Source organism: Bombus huntii, chromosome 7, assembly GCF_024542735.1.
Source record: "Bombus huntii isolate Logan2020A chromosome 7, iyBomHunt1.1, whole genome shotgun sequence".
Lineage (NCBI taxonomy): Eukaryota > Metazoa > Arthropoda > Insecta > Hymenoptera > Apidae > Bombus > Bombus huntii.
The window spans coordinates 4,474,779-4,490,157 of NC_066244.1; the positions used below are offsets into that span (position 1 = coordinate 4,474,779).

The 15,379-nt window shown below is 38.6% G+C and overlaps 1 protein-coding gene and 1 long non-coding RNA gene across 5 annotated transcripts in view; one reads left to right on the forward strand and one right to left on the reverse strand.

The window, feature by feature from the left end:
• Window positions 1–15,379, reverse strand: part of LOC126868014 (RNA-binding protein fusilli) — a 28,777-nt gene that overhangs the window by 3,735 nt on the left and 9,663 nt on the right. For 3 of the 4 annotated variants that reach the window (XM_050623142.1, XM_050623144.1, XM_050623143.1), the window contains 8 exons: window positions 15,080–15,308; window positions 12,863–12,952; window positions 10,828–10,882; window positions 10,639–10,749; window positions 9,919–10,189; window positions 9,633–9,848; window positions 9,329–9,556; window positions 7,857–9,239 (listed from right to left, as the gene is read on the reverse strand). In XM_050623142.1, coding sequence (XP_050479099.1) covers window positions 8,361–9,239; window positions 9,329–9,556; window positions 9,633–9,848; window positions 9,919–10,189; window positions 10,639–10,749; window positions 10,828–10,882; window positions 12,863–12,952; window positions 15,080–15,308 — 2,079 coding nt within the window. In that variant the 3' untranslated portion in view covers window positions 7,857–8,360. Of the gene's footprint in view, window positions 1–76; window positions 280–7,856; window positions 9,240–9,328; window positions 9,557–9,632; window positions 9,849–9,918; window positions 10,190–10,638; window positions 10,750–10,827; window positions 10,883–12,862; window positions 12,953–15,079; window positions 15,309–15,379 lie in introns of those variants that run through there. The other variant, XM_050623145.1, reaches the window with a different exon arrangement.
• On the forward strand, window positions 8,655–12,078 carry LOC126868042 (uncharacterized). The gene is made up of 3 exons (XR_007690513.1): window positions 8,655–8,799; window positions 10,653–10,805; window positions 10,865–12,078. It is a non-coding gene; the product is annotated as an uncharacterized LOC126868042 (long non-coding RNA).

Genomic DNA, 15,379 nt, shown 5'->3' on the forward strand with positions numbered 1-15,379 from the left:
TAATTATATAAAACGAACGATTAACAACGATATATCGAAGAAGCTTTCTCTCTTCAAAATTGCTGAGAATACTTACCAAAGCTGCCTGTTGAGGAATCGCCGCGATCCCACCGACATTCGCTGGATTATAATAATTGGTTGGACTGACAGGCGGTGAAGGATAGGGCCAATAGAAAATTGGAGGCGGATAAGGTGCTGCAAACTGCGGTGGTCCACGCGGTAGCATTGCAGCAGCAGGCGGAAATATCGCGACTGGTGGTGGTGGCAACATCGTGCCTCCTATATCGAAAACAAAAGGAAGACAATCAACGTTGGATCAAGCTTATCCGGCAAATAACGTTATGTCAACTGCACCACCGTTCAAAAGTTGGATAACGCGTAAACAGGAAATCACATTTTTGAACGGTGCTATGAATGAGATTTACATTAACGATCTGAAAATTCCTCTGCTTGCGTGAAAGAGAAACTTTGAGATCGTAGAAAACGTAACTACGTAAGAAAAAAGAAAGTTAAAAGAACCCTCTTATGTAATTGCTTTGTTTCGGACTACTTCGTTCGGTTAATTAACAATACGAGCCTGAAATATTACGGCCGCAAGCACGTACAATACTTTGATCGCGACAACTTGCTTCGTGGATTAATCAGCGAATAACTTTTCCGATAAAAATTTTAAAAAATAAGAAAATTCGATGTAACACCCATAGATTCTATGTATATACAAACGTAAGAAGAGTGCCCAACTATTAACCACACCGCGATCTGTGGTCGATGACATCGTGCAGAATATACTGATTATTTGTTTCGCTAATTTTATGATTCCAAGCTTGTAGTCTTTCATATCTGCTTTTCTATTCACGCGTCCCCGCAACCTGCACGATTTCACGATTAACTTGACGATTTTCTACGGTCCGTGCGAAACTTTTCCTATAAGAAACATTATTTCTCATTTGATTCTCTTCCGCAGAATTTTTACTTCGTGTATTCGCTCGGATCGTACAAAAGCACATCATCCAAAGGAATAATGATTTGGACTTGGCCTACCTGGAAGCACAGAAGTTAGTATTTGTAGATCCCGCTACCAAACAGCAATCGACACTGCACCATTGTAACACGATATATACGTATGTTTTATATATATGTAGCACCAACTTGCGATTTCGCCCCTCTGCCAAATCACCAAAATTCACTCTCCCTTTCTCATTCTCTCTATCTCTCTCTCTCTCTCCCTCTCTCCCTCTCCCTCTCTCTCTCTCTCTCTCTCTTTTCCTTCCTCTCTCCCTCTCTTCCCCAATATAGTAGAAGCCTTTTTGCGTGCGACCCTCCTTTCAGATAACAAAATATCGTTCCAATTCAATTTTATTTAACGTTTCTCAACTTTTCTCGTCTCTCGAGCTTTCTTTAATATTCGATCGATCGAATCTGTATTTTTTCTTTTTTTTTTCTCTTTTTTTTTTTTTAGATCTGTGTGGATTCGTATCGCATCGAGGCATTTGCAGAAAAAAGAAAGAGACAAGATCGGGGAATCGAGGAATACAGAAGGAATATATAAGGAACATAGAGCAAGGAAGTTGCTCGGTCTGAACGAAAGTCAAGGAAAATCGGAACGGATCACGTTAAAATTAGATAAAACAGAAGGAGAACGAACGAAATTTAAAAACTCAAAGAAAATATAAATACGCGTGTCTAACCAAGAGCGAGCAGGTCTTAAATTAGGCCACGATGTTAGATCTAATCACAGGCTTGCTCAACGCGATGTTAAAGGTCGACGTGGAAATACTTATCGCCCTTCGAAGGTCGTGACTCTCGCGTCCTTTGAAAATGGGGAACGGAAGATGGATCGACCCAGCGATCAGGGGAGATAAAACACGAAGAAAAAAGGCGAGAGGAAGTGGGAGCAACAGAGCAACAGAGGAAAAGAGGAAGAACCTGTACGTGAACCAATGGAAATAAAGAAAAAGTAAAAGGAGAGAGGGGGAGAGAGATAGAGAAAGAGAGAGGAAAAATTACGACACAGAAATCTCCAACTTGATCTGTAGACACCAAAGATACCTGCGAGCCCAGTGAAAAAAAATGTATAGAACGTAACAGGATAATGGTGGTCGTAATTTTCACAGATTACCACAAGAAGATTTCAAAATACCATTTTATACCACAAATAATTCCTTCGTATCGACCTCTACGATCTAGGCGATACCGCTAAATCCTTGCATTGTAGGAAGGAAATTTCTTAACTGTTATTTATTAATGATAAAACAAGAAAAATAGTAACGACCAGATTAAACACCAGTGTCTACGAAAATTACCACCACCAGGCGAGGTAATATAATCAGGGTAAGAGTCCACCAACCCGGCAAGCAAAAAGATATGTATGTCCACAAGGCACATTTATTAAACATGATCGATTTACCATCGATATAATCGTTGATATACAGAAAAAAAGTGTGTATACAAGGGTTAAAAAAAAAAGATTGGTATAAAATCCTGTCTGTTTGTGTTTTATGTGTATGTTTTCTAACGTATACGTGTGCCTGTTGCATTTCGTGTGTATTTCTTGTTGGTTTCTATATGTGTCTATGCGTGTCCTATATCCCAATATAAGATAAAACGCAATCGGGAAAAAAACGTTCTTTCGTAATTCGGGTGGGGCTTGAGAAAAAAAAAAAAAGAGAGAAGAAGCGTCGTACAGTGATGAACTCGTCCCGTTTTTTGTTACATCGCGAACAACACGCGTGAAGCTGGTACCGCGTCGTAATTATTAATTAACTTTCGCCAGGACAATCACGATTAGCCGTGAAAATTCGTAAGGTATGATTAGAGTGGTCTATTTCTCGGTGATAACTCCGGAGACTCTCGTCCTTTTCGCAAGTCTTTCGATTTCCAATCTTTCAGAATCCGGTCGGTCACCTTCTAGATCGAATTTAATTAAATTTCATCTCGTTCGAAATCGAACTTTGTACAGCAAGAACGTTGATTGATTAACTAGGATTCGTCGTAGAAGAAAAGGGAGAAAAAAGATTTAGAGTGGAACGAGAGTCTGATCCATGTTTCACCTGAATAGCCCGTAAGAAAGTCTAAATGAATAATTAACAATGAACGTGCCGCTTATTATACTGTTTTAGTCTCAGCCTCCGAATAATAGCGACGATAGTGACGTACTGACAATGATAATAACTATTCACGACGATTAGTCAAAAATGTAAACTTGCAAAGAGGTGGGAAGGACGACACACTGTCAGTCACCAAGTTAGCGGATCACAAAATGCCAGAGACAACACATTCAACGCATAATGAGAGAGAGAAAAAGATATTATTATGCCACGACCTTTGATGGTGACGAGCTTTGGAGTTAGTACTTGGAACGATAATAATAGTAAATTAATAATGATAATGATGATGATAATAATACTAATACTAATACTAATAATAATAATAATAATATTAATAATAATAATAATAATAATAATAATAATAATAATAATAATAATAATAGTAATAGTAATGACAATAATAATGATAATGATAGTAATAATAATGAGGATGATGGTGATGATAATAATGATAATGATGATGATAATAATAATAGTAATAGTAGTAGTAATAATAATAATAATATTAATAATATTAATAATAACAATAATCTAAAATAAAAAATGCTACGTTTTCTTTTCACGCTCGTTCTTTATCCCTTCTCCTTTCGTTCCCTCTCACGCTCTCCCACTAATCTTGCTCTCCCCTTTGGTATCCCGCGGATAACGTGTATAATACGGCTCGTGTGAGTGCCCAGCGAAAGCCAATGGCAGGTAATACACAGTCGGACGACATTATGCAGTAATAGAATCGAGCGGTTCTCTGACACGTAGGAAATGGATTGCTCTTGCGTCGATACGTACATAACGAATGACGATCGATTAAAATCAAGTCGTTAACCGGATCATCCTCTAACCGGAAACTTCTAGAACTACGGACTTAAACGTTAAGAAAAACTAATTAATTTCAGTTCTTTCGAATATAGACATGGTACAATTTAATTCAAACAGAAACGAGACAACGCGCTAAACGCGACAAGGAACATGGAAATTACGATATCGAAGTAACGAGCTGACACGGGTCCTCCGGTTAACAGGCTGATGAAAGGATGAAACTTATTTTTATTTGATATGGTTGGAAGTGGCGTTGTCGCTGTTGGACTCGACCCTTCGAAGATTCTGTCTCTGATTGGCATAACTTTGAATAGCAATCCTCCTAGCCGCTTCTGGCCTGTTAACGCATAACATTGTCCATTCGATGCACGCATGTGTCCTTCTTACGAGAAGGCGCATCTCTCGTACACCGATACAGCCGCAGTTATCGACAGTCGTAACTATTCGGTATGTATATCTAGTAGAGGAATCTCTGCGAGTGTCGAGCGTGTCGAGAAATTCTTACGTACGTCTGTACGAATTCAATTCCTATTAGTGGCCAATGGTAGTTTCGAATTTTGCCCGATTAACGAAACATCGTACCAATACCGTAAGGAAGCTTGGAAACTTCTCGACACACCCGACGGATACATTTCTTGATTATTCGCGTTTTAAAAACACACCAAGATGCGCCTCCACAGTAGCGACGCGAAATGGATTCTACGTAAATGTAAGAAGTCGAGGAAACGACTATGGATCTAAGGGACGTAAATCGTGAGGCTCTTTAGAATATGCGCAAATCTCTGGTCTTTTCGAAGATATTATCAATTAATACAGGTCGTAATTCTTGCTCCACAACAACGACTGCAATGCATTTACTATTTGAAATAATAAATACTCCGGAAAATTTTAACCCATGGAATTTATAAGCAATCTTCGCCTCTTTTTAGTACGAATTTGAATATCTCTGTATCGATCTATCATTAATCATTTTTACGATCAAATCGACCAATGAAATTTAGACACGGCCGACTCCCTTCTCCCCAAATCAAATATCATTCCCCTGATCTATACATTACCGCATCCGTATATCCTTAGATCCACAGAAACGACTGTGAGAATAAAATCAAATTGGTCCGTTTCGCGTCACTCCGTTCAAATCTCTAAGATGTCTATTAATGCTATATAAAAGCAGACTCAGGAAGCCCGACATAAATAATATCGGCAGACTATATCCCGATTCTCGAGTTACATCGGTAAGATTGGAATGTAAAATGTGCACGACCCGAGTACCAAAGTACATGTTCGTCTCTTTGCAGTTTCAGCCACTATATCGATACTTGACGATGTTTTTATTTTTACGGACAAACGATCTCTATTCGCTTACACACGTGCGAACCAGCTTGCAAAGTATTCATCGAATGTCGTACACACTTTGCACTGCAATTGTAACAACAAAACAAGACTAGGTGTATACCAAAGGTACTACTCAGTTCTATGTAATACGCTACCGTATCCTGTCAAACAGAGGGAGGCGTTGTGCGAGAATTATAGGATTACGTGTAAATATACGTACGAGGTGGGGAGCAGGGTGGTGGAGAACCGTTACAAGACGTATTATCAGATGGTCTATGTGCGTTATGATATGGAAAGGAATGCGACAATTATGGAAAGGGTCGGAGAGGGAGGCAAAGTTTTGGAAGGGGAAGAGAAAAAACCGACTAATATATAATGAACGTAATTACGCATTAGGGGGAAAAAAAACAGAAAAAAGTAACTCGACCCGTTACGTAAGTCTGTCGTCTCGTCGTAAACGATAGGTAACGAAGAAGGATATTACAGGTACTTGTATGCACGTCCCTCCACAAAACCACGACATGCAAACCAGTCATTTCTATGCCCGTGGACTTTATACTTTGGAGCAATAAGAACGATCATCGTGTGCGTCTCGTGCCGTTTCCATGGTTCGTAGAATCGTTAATTCACGCTCTACATTATCCGTATATGTATATATGAGTGCATGTAAAAAAATAAACAAAAAAAAAAGAGAGAGAAGGAGAAAACGTATAGAGAAACGTGGCAAGAAAAAATCTGTGTAATCACTGGACAGCACTTCACGTTGCTCCGCGGTAACACCGAGATCGAGCATACAGAAAAACCATAATAAAGAGTAGTAGCGAAGGACGAAAGGCTACGGCGAGCTTCGCGATCACGTGGACTATTCTGGAAAAAAAAGCTGTTTCGTAATGGCAGTAAAAATATCGATCGTCGTTTATTTCTACGGGATACGAGCTTTCCACGTACGCTCGATGTCAGGCCCCTCGACACGCCTTTTCCTTCGATCGTTCCACCAATTCTACGGTATCACAAAAATATTAGAAGAGCATCGAGAAGAGGGTTTACACCGCCGACACCAAGTTAAAAACATCACTAGCTACGACTCCTAGGTAATATATAATATAGCACGAAGATTTATATTTTCCTCTTCTTACTAATTTCTTTTATTTTATCTTATGTTTTTATTTATTTTTCTTTTCTTTTTTTCTTTTTTTTTTTTTAAGTGAGAAACGTTCGTCTATTTTAATCAGGATTAAATTATCATGCAGAATAATATTTGGACATTGGTTTAGCATTCCCTTTGGCCCCATTATCATTCTTATGACATAAGATGACGAGTCTTGTGCAACGTTTCGCTCGATCTATGTTTGGTTCTCAGATATAAATTTCGTATTTTATTTGGAAATCAGGCTATGAGAAGCAAACCGAAGGAAACGTTCAGCCTTCAAAGGAGAACGAATAGAATTTCTACGATCAAGAGGGAATACTTACGATGCCAATAACGCTACCGTTCTCTTCTAATATACGTTCTTTTCTTCTTCGTGCTTTATGTACCATTCACCAAACTCTCGTAATGTTTACACAACTAATCCAATCGACGAACGTATTTGCACCACCGCGAAACGTTCGCGTAAAAGCGCAACGTGACTGAGCATATTGCCTCGATTGGTTTTCCTGTTTCGAGCTCGAAGTGTCCTCTACGCGGCACAGAGAAAAGCAAGTTCTCTTAGGAATGTGGCGAGGGCTAGAAATGGATTTGTGAATCTCGTCGTGGGACTTTTCTTATCGGTCACGTCGAATCGACTGGCTCAGGAAGCTCGCGCGCATTGCAATTGCAATCGAAATAATATGGTTTTGATGTGAAACTGCAATGTAACTTCAGGCTCTTGCTTAGAAAGAAAATGAAAAGAATTTTTATCCTAGACATGGACGTGCGTAAAGTAGATGCCGCGTAAAGAAGAAGCTACTCTCCGTGAATTAGAGCTTAAAAACCGATAACATTGGATGGAATGTCCATTTACTTATATCCCTAATAAAAATATTTCTAGCAAAATATATAAATCATTCTTATATATATATTTATATATATGTATATGTCTGCGTTTATATTTCAATTTCTGTTAATATATATATATATATCTATATAAATCTATTATCTGTATATATTTACATGCGCGTATAAATTCCAAAATCTACGAAAGAAATGAAATTACGTCTTAAGGCGAACAGTTCATAATTCATGATTCACGTTTTAAGGCACTTTACTAAGCACATGTCATACACGACAAATTGAAAGAACAACTCCTATAAAGTACAAGAACACGTATAACAAAGAGAAAGAGAAAGATACGTAGTCACTTCCTGACGATATATTCTGGCCCATGTAACGCGACCATCGAAAAACTCATACGTTGTGTAAGGAAATGACATAAAGAAAAACACTCTAAGTACTGCTGCTCAATTAAGTATCAAAAAAAACCATCTCTGAAACGATCATATATATATATAGATATATACATGTGTATGTATATAATGACTAAATATATATATATATATATATTTAATATATATATATATTTTTAATTAATTATTTATATTAATAATATATATATATTTTTATATATATATATATATATATCTTTAGTTAAAGGAATATATATGTATATATCTTTAGTTCGAGGGCAAACGATCTCTAAAATAACTGACTCTAAAATAACACAATAATATGAAAAAAGGGTTTGCACAGAATATCATGCGGAATGTCGTCTGTAAATAGTTGCCTTGGACACAATAGCATCGTATCGTATATATTCGTAAAAGAATAAGTCGTCCATCGTAGTGATCGTACGACACTCTTTCACGCAGCAACGATGCAACTGGAATAAATTTGCCCGTCACTCGCGCGGCAAATAAATGTCTCAAAATCACAACCTCTCGTTGCAACGACTACGAGAAACGTACGAAGGAACGAATAATTATTGGTCCATATTGGCCGATCGATTCTTGTCCAAACTCAACCTACAATGTAGAAAAGTACATACAAGAGAGATGCATTAAGAAGAAGACACATCGTTCGTCCGCTGTGTTCGGAACGATTATCATCGATACTAGCGGCTTAACCTATCAAATCTGAGGATAAAATTGAGCAGGATAAGGCAAGCCCGGTGCCGCGGCTGGAGCTTGCGCGTGAAATGCGGTCGCTGGTGTGTGCCACGTGGCACGTTTCGCGACTGTGCTTGATGTATCGGGTGGGAAAGCGGTTTCCCAAGTTCTCTTCAGTCCCATTATAGCGGCCGGATTAATGGGCGCAGCCTGAACGATAGGTGTCAGGAGACCATGCGGTGCCGGTGCACGTAAAATAGGGATTCGAGAGGGTACGTTAAAAAGTAAGAAGGGCGCCGGCGCGGGTTGTTGAGCGTGAAGCGCCGCAGCAGCCGCGGCGGCGGCGGCTGCTGCGGGAGGTGCCATTGCATAGGCAGGAATCTGATGCTGCGGATTCGGTCCCGGTAGAGCGAGCGTCTTAGTCGTAGCTGACGAAGTTGGGGAAGCAGGAGTGGTGGAGGTAGGTGGTGGATTCGAGGCTAGAGCCATTAGCCAAAAGTCTTGATTTCGGATTGCCTGCGCTTGAGCCTGAGCTGCTTGAGCTTGCGCTTGAGCCTGAGCTGCTTGAGCTTGGGCTTGAGCCTGTACTAACGCGTGAATGTCCCAGAGGGGGGGTTGCGCCGTCGGTACCGGTACCGGTACCGGCGTCGGCGGAGGCGGATGTGTCAAAGTTGCAGGAGTTTGTGTGGTCAACGTACCGGGTGATAGCAGAGCCTTGGTTGACGCTGGAGTTACTGCACCTGTCAATACCAGATTCATGTCATCCCCACTGCACTGGAATACTTCGATGTATCGCTGTTTCTTGCCGTATATCATATACCGATGATGTCGCTGCGACGCGCATGCATATGCCGAACTTTCGCTGTCCATTTGAATAAACGCTTCGCCGGATGGCTGACCCTGAACGAACAAACAGAATGTACATCGGTTACTGATTTCCAAACAAACGAACGTAGTTACGACACAGAAGGAGGAACGCGTGTACGTACTTGAGCATTGTAAACCATATGAACACCCTGGTAGACAATATTCTTAGAATGTTCGCCCATGAACTCGAGGATGTGTTCGACAAGAGCTTCGTATGGAAGACCGCGTAATCTAACGCAATCTTTACGCGTGCCTGAGGTGATAATATGTTGTGGAAGTATGGGAGGAAGTTGTGGAATAGGCGGCGTTGGAAGTACGATCTGTTTCGGATCAATCGCTCTATTCAAAACCTGTAAGTCACCGAATAGATGTTCACGTGTGTTTACCTCTTTTCCTTATTTTTCTGCCCGCGTGATTTCTATTTACCTGTTGCACCTCGGCAATCGTACTTCGAAAAAGTTCTATATACCGGCTACCAATGCAATCTCTGTGTTTACTTAGAGCCTTCACTGCGTCTTCTTCCTTAGCAAAAAGAACAAACGCGTCTCCAGTTGCCCTACCATCCGGCTTCTTCACGAATAAAACTCCATCTTCTCCATCCAATACGTGACAGGGCTTTTGCCCTGACAAAAAGAAGTCCAACTGTGAAAAGTAACGCATAAGATGAGAACAGAAATAACGATAGACCATGCGATTAACTCTTTGTACGTACCACTTGTTTAGCGACACAATCGTAAGGCAAGCCTCTCATTCTAACGATAACTTGAGCTCCTCTAGATAAAAATGCATGAGCTTCCCCGCTAGTTCCTCCAGCGACGCCAACAAAATCCTCTCCAGATGCCTTGTATACTTCTATGTACCTTCCACCCATATGGTGTTTGTGTCTTTTTAACGCCATGTCTCTATGTTCTTTGTTAACAAATCGTACTAATGCTTCTCCGTTACGTCTTCCCATAGGACTTAAACACAGAGCTACACCACCCCTGTAAGACGATATTTTTATAATAAAAGCCAACGTACCGTTTACAGCTTTGTAGGAAATTATGAACGAAACGACAAGAGTTATAGTCAGAATATGCTTAGAACAGAATAAACATACAAATTATATAGATTATGATTGCAACTTTGAGAATCATTGGCATATATTTACATATTATATATTCATGACCTGAAATAGTATTTATCGTTGCGTATGAGAAAAATGAATAACAAAAGAATATATTAAACTGTTGCTTACGCTACTTTTTAGAAAGTAAACACTAGCATTTGAAAACTCACATAGTCATCCATATTCGCATTTACATATTGAATATAAATCTTTACCTTTGTTATATGGATCCAAGTGGCTTGTGTACAAATACCATGACAGTTATTACAATGTACTTTATCAAGATCTTCGACCTTAAGTCAATTATTCATATATTTCACTTACTTGGCAACATTTAGGCCACGAAAAAATTTTGCTATGTCCTGGTCCGATGATTGCCAAGGAAGACCTCTAGCTCTTACTACACAGCCATTGTCAACTTCTTCATCTTTTGAGCTACGGAAGGACATCGTAAGATCGGTAACATACATTTCACTGATGAGAAGAAAAAGGTACGTATCAAAGATAACTCACCATATACCAGGTTCTAAAACGATATTGACTGTTTCAGGATTTTGGAAGACGTGACCTGTAATAAAAGTAATATAATGAAAACCATGAAAATGCACATATACATTGAAGTGAATGATCGAAGGCATTTTGATAACACTCCAAACAACAAAAAAGGAATAAAACAATGATTAACCTTAGAAATCAATGACGCTTATGCATCGATTATAACCATGATTCGCATTGATCCAAAATACGATTATAACATTCGACATACGAGGATTTAAATTCGTTAAAATTTATCCAATATATTCGTTTGACTTAAAAGATAGATCATCGATAAATTTTAATATGCGTAAGAGAAGTTTTTATTGGGCATGTATGATTAAAACCGGAAAAATGAATTCTCCCGCGAAAAATGTAACTATCGTTCCGGTGTCACCAACTGCCTACCATCTGCGTTTTCTTTGTAATCCTACACCGACAAGTTTGTCTCCGATTTCTCAAGCTTGAGCAAAATGCTCATTTTCGATTTGCCTACTCGGTGCAACGTGTCAGCAGTCTTTCGAAGTCTTTTCATATCTCATGAATCGAAACTTTTCTTCCATCGTAATTCGTACCCCTCCATAAAATATTTCTTCAAACCGGAAGTACAATACAACGAAGAGAGAAAGAAAATTTTCTTCGCGATCCGATGTTTACGGATGACACAATACAGAATTCCACGAAAGGTACAACAAGCGTCAAACATTTGCAAAATAAATGCGTGCGATCGTGCCTTGAAACAACTAATAGGCAGCCGTTGCTTATTACACACGCACGCACTTGTCACAGTGGCACGTGACATGTACTTACAAGATTGAAAATTAAAGTCAGTTTGAGTTGAGCACCATTGTGATAAGGAGTATATTATGACCGTCACTGCTTATAGCATTACACAGCTTGACCCGCGCACTCGTAAACCGTGAACACACATAAGGGTCCAAATGTATGGATTTGAACGTATACGCTACTCTGTCGCCCGGTTCGTGCTATCTTTTTATTCTCTCTTTCTGTCCGTTTCACGTTTGCTCTTACTGGCATTTCTTCGTTTGCGTACAACGCAACCGAAGCTATGTAAGTAAAATTTGAAACGAAACGATTTCGAATAATATTATGCAGTGACCGCCATATCTACAGTATGAATATACAAAAAATGCAACTTTCATACAGCTTTCATTTCACTTATACAATGTGAACTGTTTATAAAAGTTATTAAATACGTTTGTTTTTCGATACGCTTTATAATTTCGTATTAAGCTATAAATATTCTGTAATACAGAAAAACGTACAGTTCATAAGGTAACTTCAGTTAGCAGTGAAAAAATATAGAATTTCAAAGTCGTATCGATTCATATATCATGGTTGCATGCCATTCAACATTTCGTTATGTTATGTACAATTACATTAATCGGTTGAAAATAGCCGAGCTTTTCTTAAGGTCGAGACACGCAAAATATTTTTTTGCATACGATATGACATATCATAGAAGGAACTCGCAACTTCTTCAAAAAAATATCACCTTGAATAATTTCGTGGCCTTGTTTATTATGGATAAAAAGGGAAAGATTTCTGATATAGCCACGTGCCACTGAAAAGTAACTTAAAAACAGAATTGCATTAATCTCCAAAATTGTAATTATCTACAATGCACATATATTATTTTTCTGTCAAGATTGATGAAAAATTCATATGATCGTAACTAGGCACCAAACTACATTTTCTATGCGTGTAAATAATACGATGTATAAGTATGTTCTTCACTTGTCTGTATAGTTCATGAAAGATATGACGTATCGTACGTGAACCTTAATCTTTGTTGAGAAATAATTAAAAGCTACTTTTTTTTCTTCGTCAGATTGGTTCGTTAATTAGAAGAAAAATAAAAGAAAAAAACTCATATTATCAGCGGTGAAAATAAATAAATTAGATATTTTGTTCTTATCTTTTTTCTTATTGCGAGTTGCATGTTGCACTTGAACTCGAAAAATTCACAAAGATTCCTTAGTCGACGACTTACCATCTTTTATCATCCTCTGTATTACACAGATCATATCTTGTATTTCATGCACATAGAACTCGTTCTCAGTATCTAACGGTAGGCCAAAATCTGATATTCGCCAGTCAAGGATAAATTTTCAGCTTTAACATAACAATAATTCATGTACCGATAACGCGAAACGTAGATTGCAATAATCGCCTTTACGTAAACGTCCGACATGTATCGAGATATCGAGTTGCTATGAAAATTGTAAATTAACTCGTGATACGATTGTTATTTCTAATCTACCTGATTGAAATGATATAGATTAGACAAAAATATCACGAAAATATCACATACCGATAAGTGTCATAGGTTTCTGGGAGAAACAGAAATTTTCAGATTCACGCGAGGAGGATGCGAGCAGCTGAAAATGACGAGAAATCGAACAAAGTTGTTACGCGCATAATTATTCACATATCTCAGTTGGTCGTCGCCGGGCTGTTACCAATATCTTCGCAAGCATGACCTTTAAACCGTGTTCTGCGCGTGATAAGACTGCCTTGATTACTCGGTGGCACTTTCTTAAGTTATTCGACTGATATTGGCAATACTTGATTTTGATTTCATCTGTCTTCATCTCATATTTGAAAACATCGAAAACAAACACAGGGTGTCTAACTAATCGTAATAATTTAATAAAATCCTCTGCGATACGAGGAGAAATTATTTAATTCTTGTTTATAAAGTTCGAAGATTTTCACGAGGATGGAAGACCGTGTAAATAAAGGGTTAGAATAACCAGCGCCACGGTATTTCCGAGTCATATAATTTCATACTTATTTCTAATTGAAATGTTTTAAGAAATCGCCGATTGATACGGATAATGCAAATCAAAATTGTCGATCGATAGCGACGCGACACTGGGATCGATCGATATTTGTCTATATCGTATCCCCGTCAGCCACAGGTGGTTTTGTTTTATTAACGACAGACTCGCCATACATACGATAATACCGTAGTCTCGACTCGCGCTTAGTATTCAGAATTTATTAGATTCACGACAGGTAGCCATCTGCATTACGAGGATTATTTCCCTTTTTTCGATTAAATCTCACTTATGGATATATACGATTTCTACAGCTTTCACACGAACGAAAAAGAACATGAAATAAAGAAGCGATTAAACCGATATGTATCGATATACATATAACCATATGTAAAGGCAGACTTTTTACTTTAATCTCAAAGAAACAAAGAAAGATAAATGTGTTATATATACTACATACGAGTATATGCATAATAAATGTCTGCTATTACTAATATCCACATGTGTTAAAAAAGAAGGGACATAAATTATTATGTAATAATATTACAATTAACAAGTCCTTTTTCAAAATAAATCTCTCATCGAATAAAAACGTGCAACGAAATGAAATCGTACAGATCCACGAATAGATCTTTCAACGCGTATACATGCTAAGAATAAGGAAAACATACCTCGGGCTTAGATTGCAATTTGTATTTCGGAAAATTATGAGATCAGAAATGCTCTTGTTTGTCTGATACACGAAGACCGAGACAGTAAATAATTACACACTTTCGCACATTATTCAAAAGTCTGCTTCGTGATGATTAAACACATTCGAGGAAGTGACTTATATTTTGTTATATTCGAATATATGCTGGACTGGTAGGAGCGCGATTAGCACGATATGTACACCCTCCACTCGCTTATAGACTGACTTTACGCCAAGCAACGCAGCGGCTAGTTCGTCGTCAGGTTCGTCGAATATGTTGGATTCGAGTTCTGTCGCGCCGCCTAACGGCCGCACGCCTTGGAATTCTCGTTTCGACCATAGTCGTCGCCTTAAGGCAGTCGTACTGTATCGAAAACTAAACTTTCCAACTTTGAACAACGAATGCTTCGCATGGGACGACCAACCGTGTATTAAAAATTCGCTACGCAATTCTACCGACGTATTCGTGGCATGTAACTCTTAATACGCTTCTTTATTATTTTCCTGCTTTTTTTATTTTTATTTTTTTCTCTTTTTAAGCGTAGAAAGTTTCACACGCCTAAAATTCATCGAAATATTTTCGTGCCGTGACTCCTCAAGAGGAAGTAATTTGATCCTATGACCGTACATCTGTCGCGGGGTACGCTGCACCAAGATAAATGATTATGCGGACGAATGTAGAAGACGACGTAAAAATCGGATAACTTTGTTTTTAATAAAACTTGGGAAAGGATACATTCCATCATCTCTTGTATTCCAAATGTCGAGAGCTCTCCATGGGTAGAGTAGCAAGCAACGAATTCCTTCCGGAGATCGTGAAAGAGGGTATAATGTTCTGGCAGGTTGATGTCTTTGTTGCAGGCCTCTGGATGTAAGCATTGTCTCATCGGCGCCTGGCCGTCTACGACGAAACGTGGTGCGGAACCGGACGTCACGCACGACATGGCGGACCACCATGCTTCAAACTTTTATTAAAAATGAATATTTTCTTTTTAATATCTCGTACGAATTTGAATTGTACTTGTATATTCTTCCA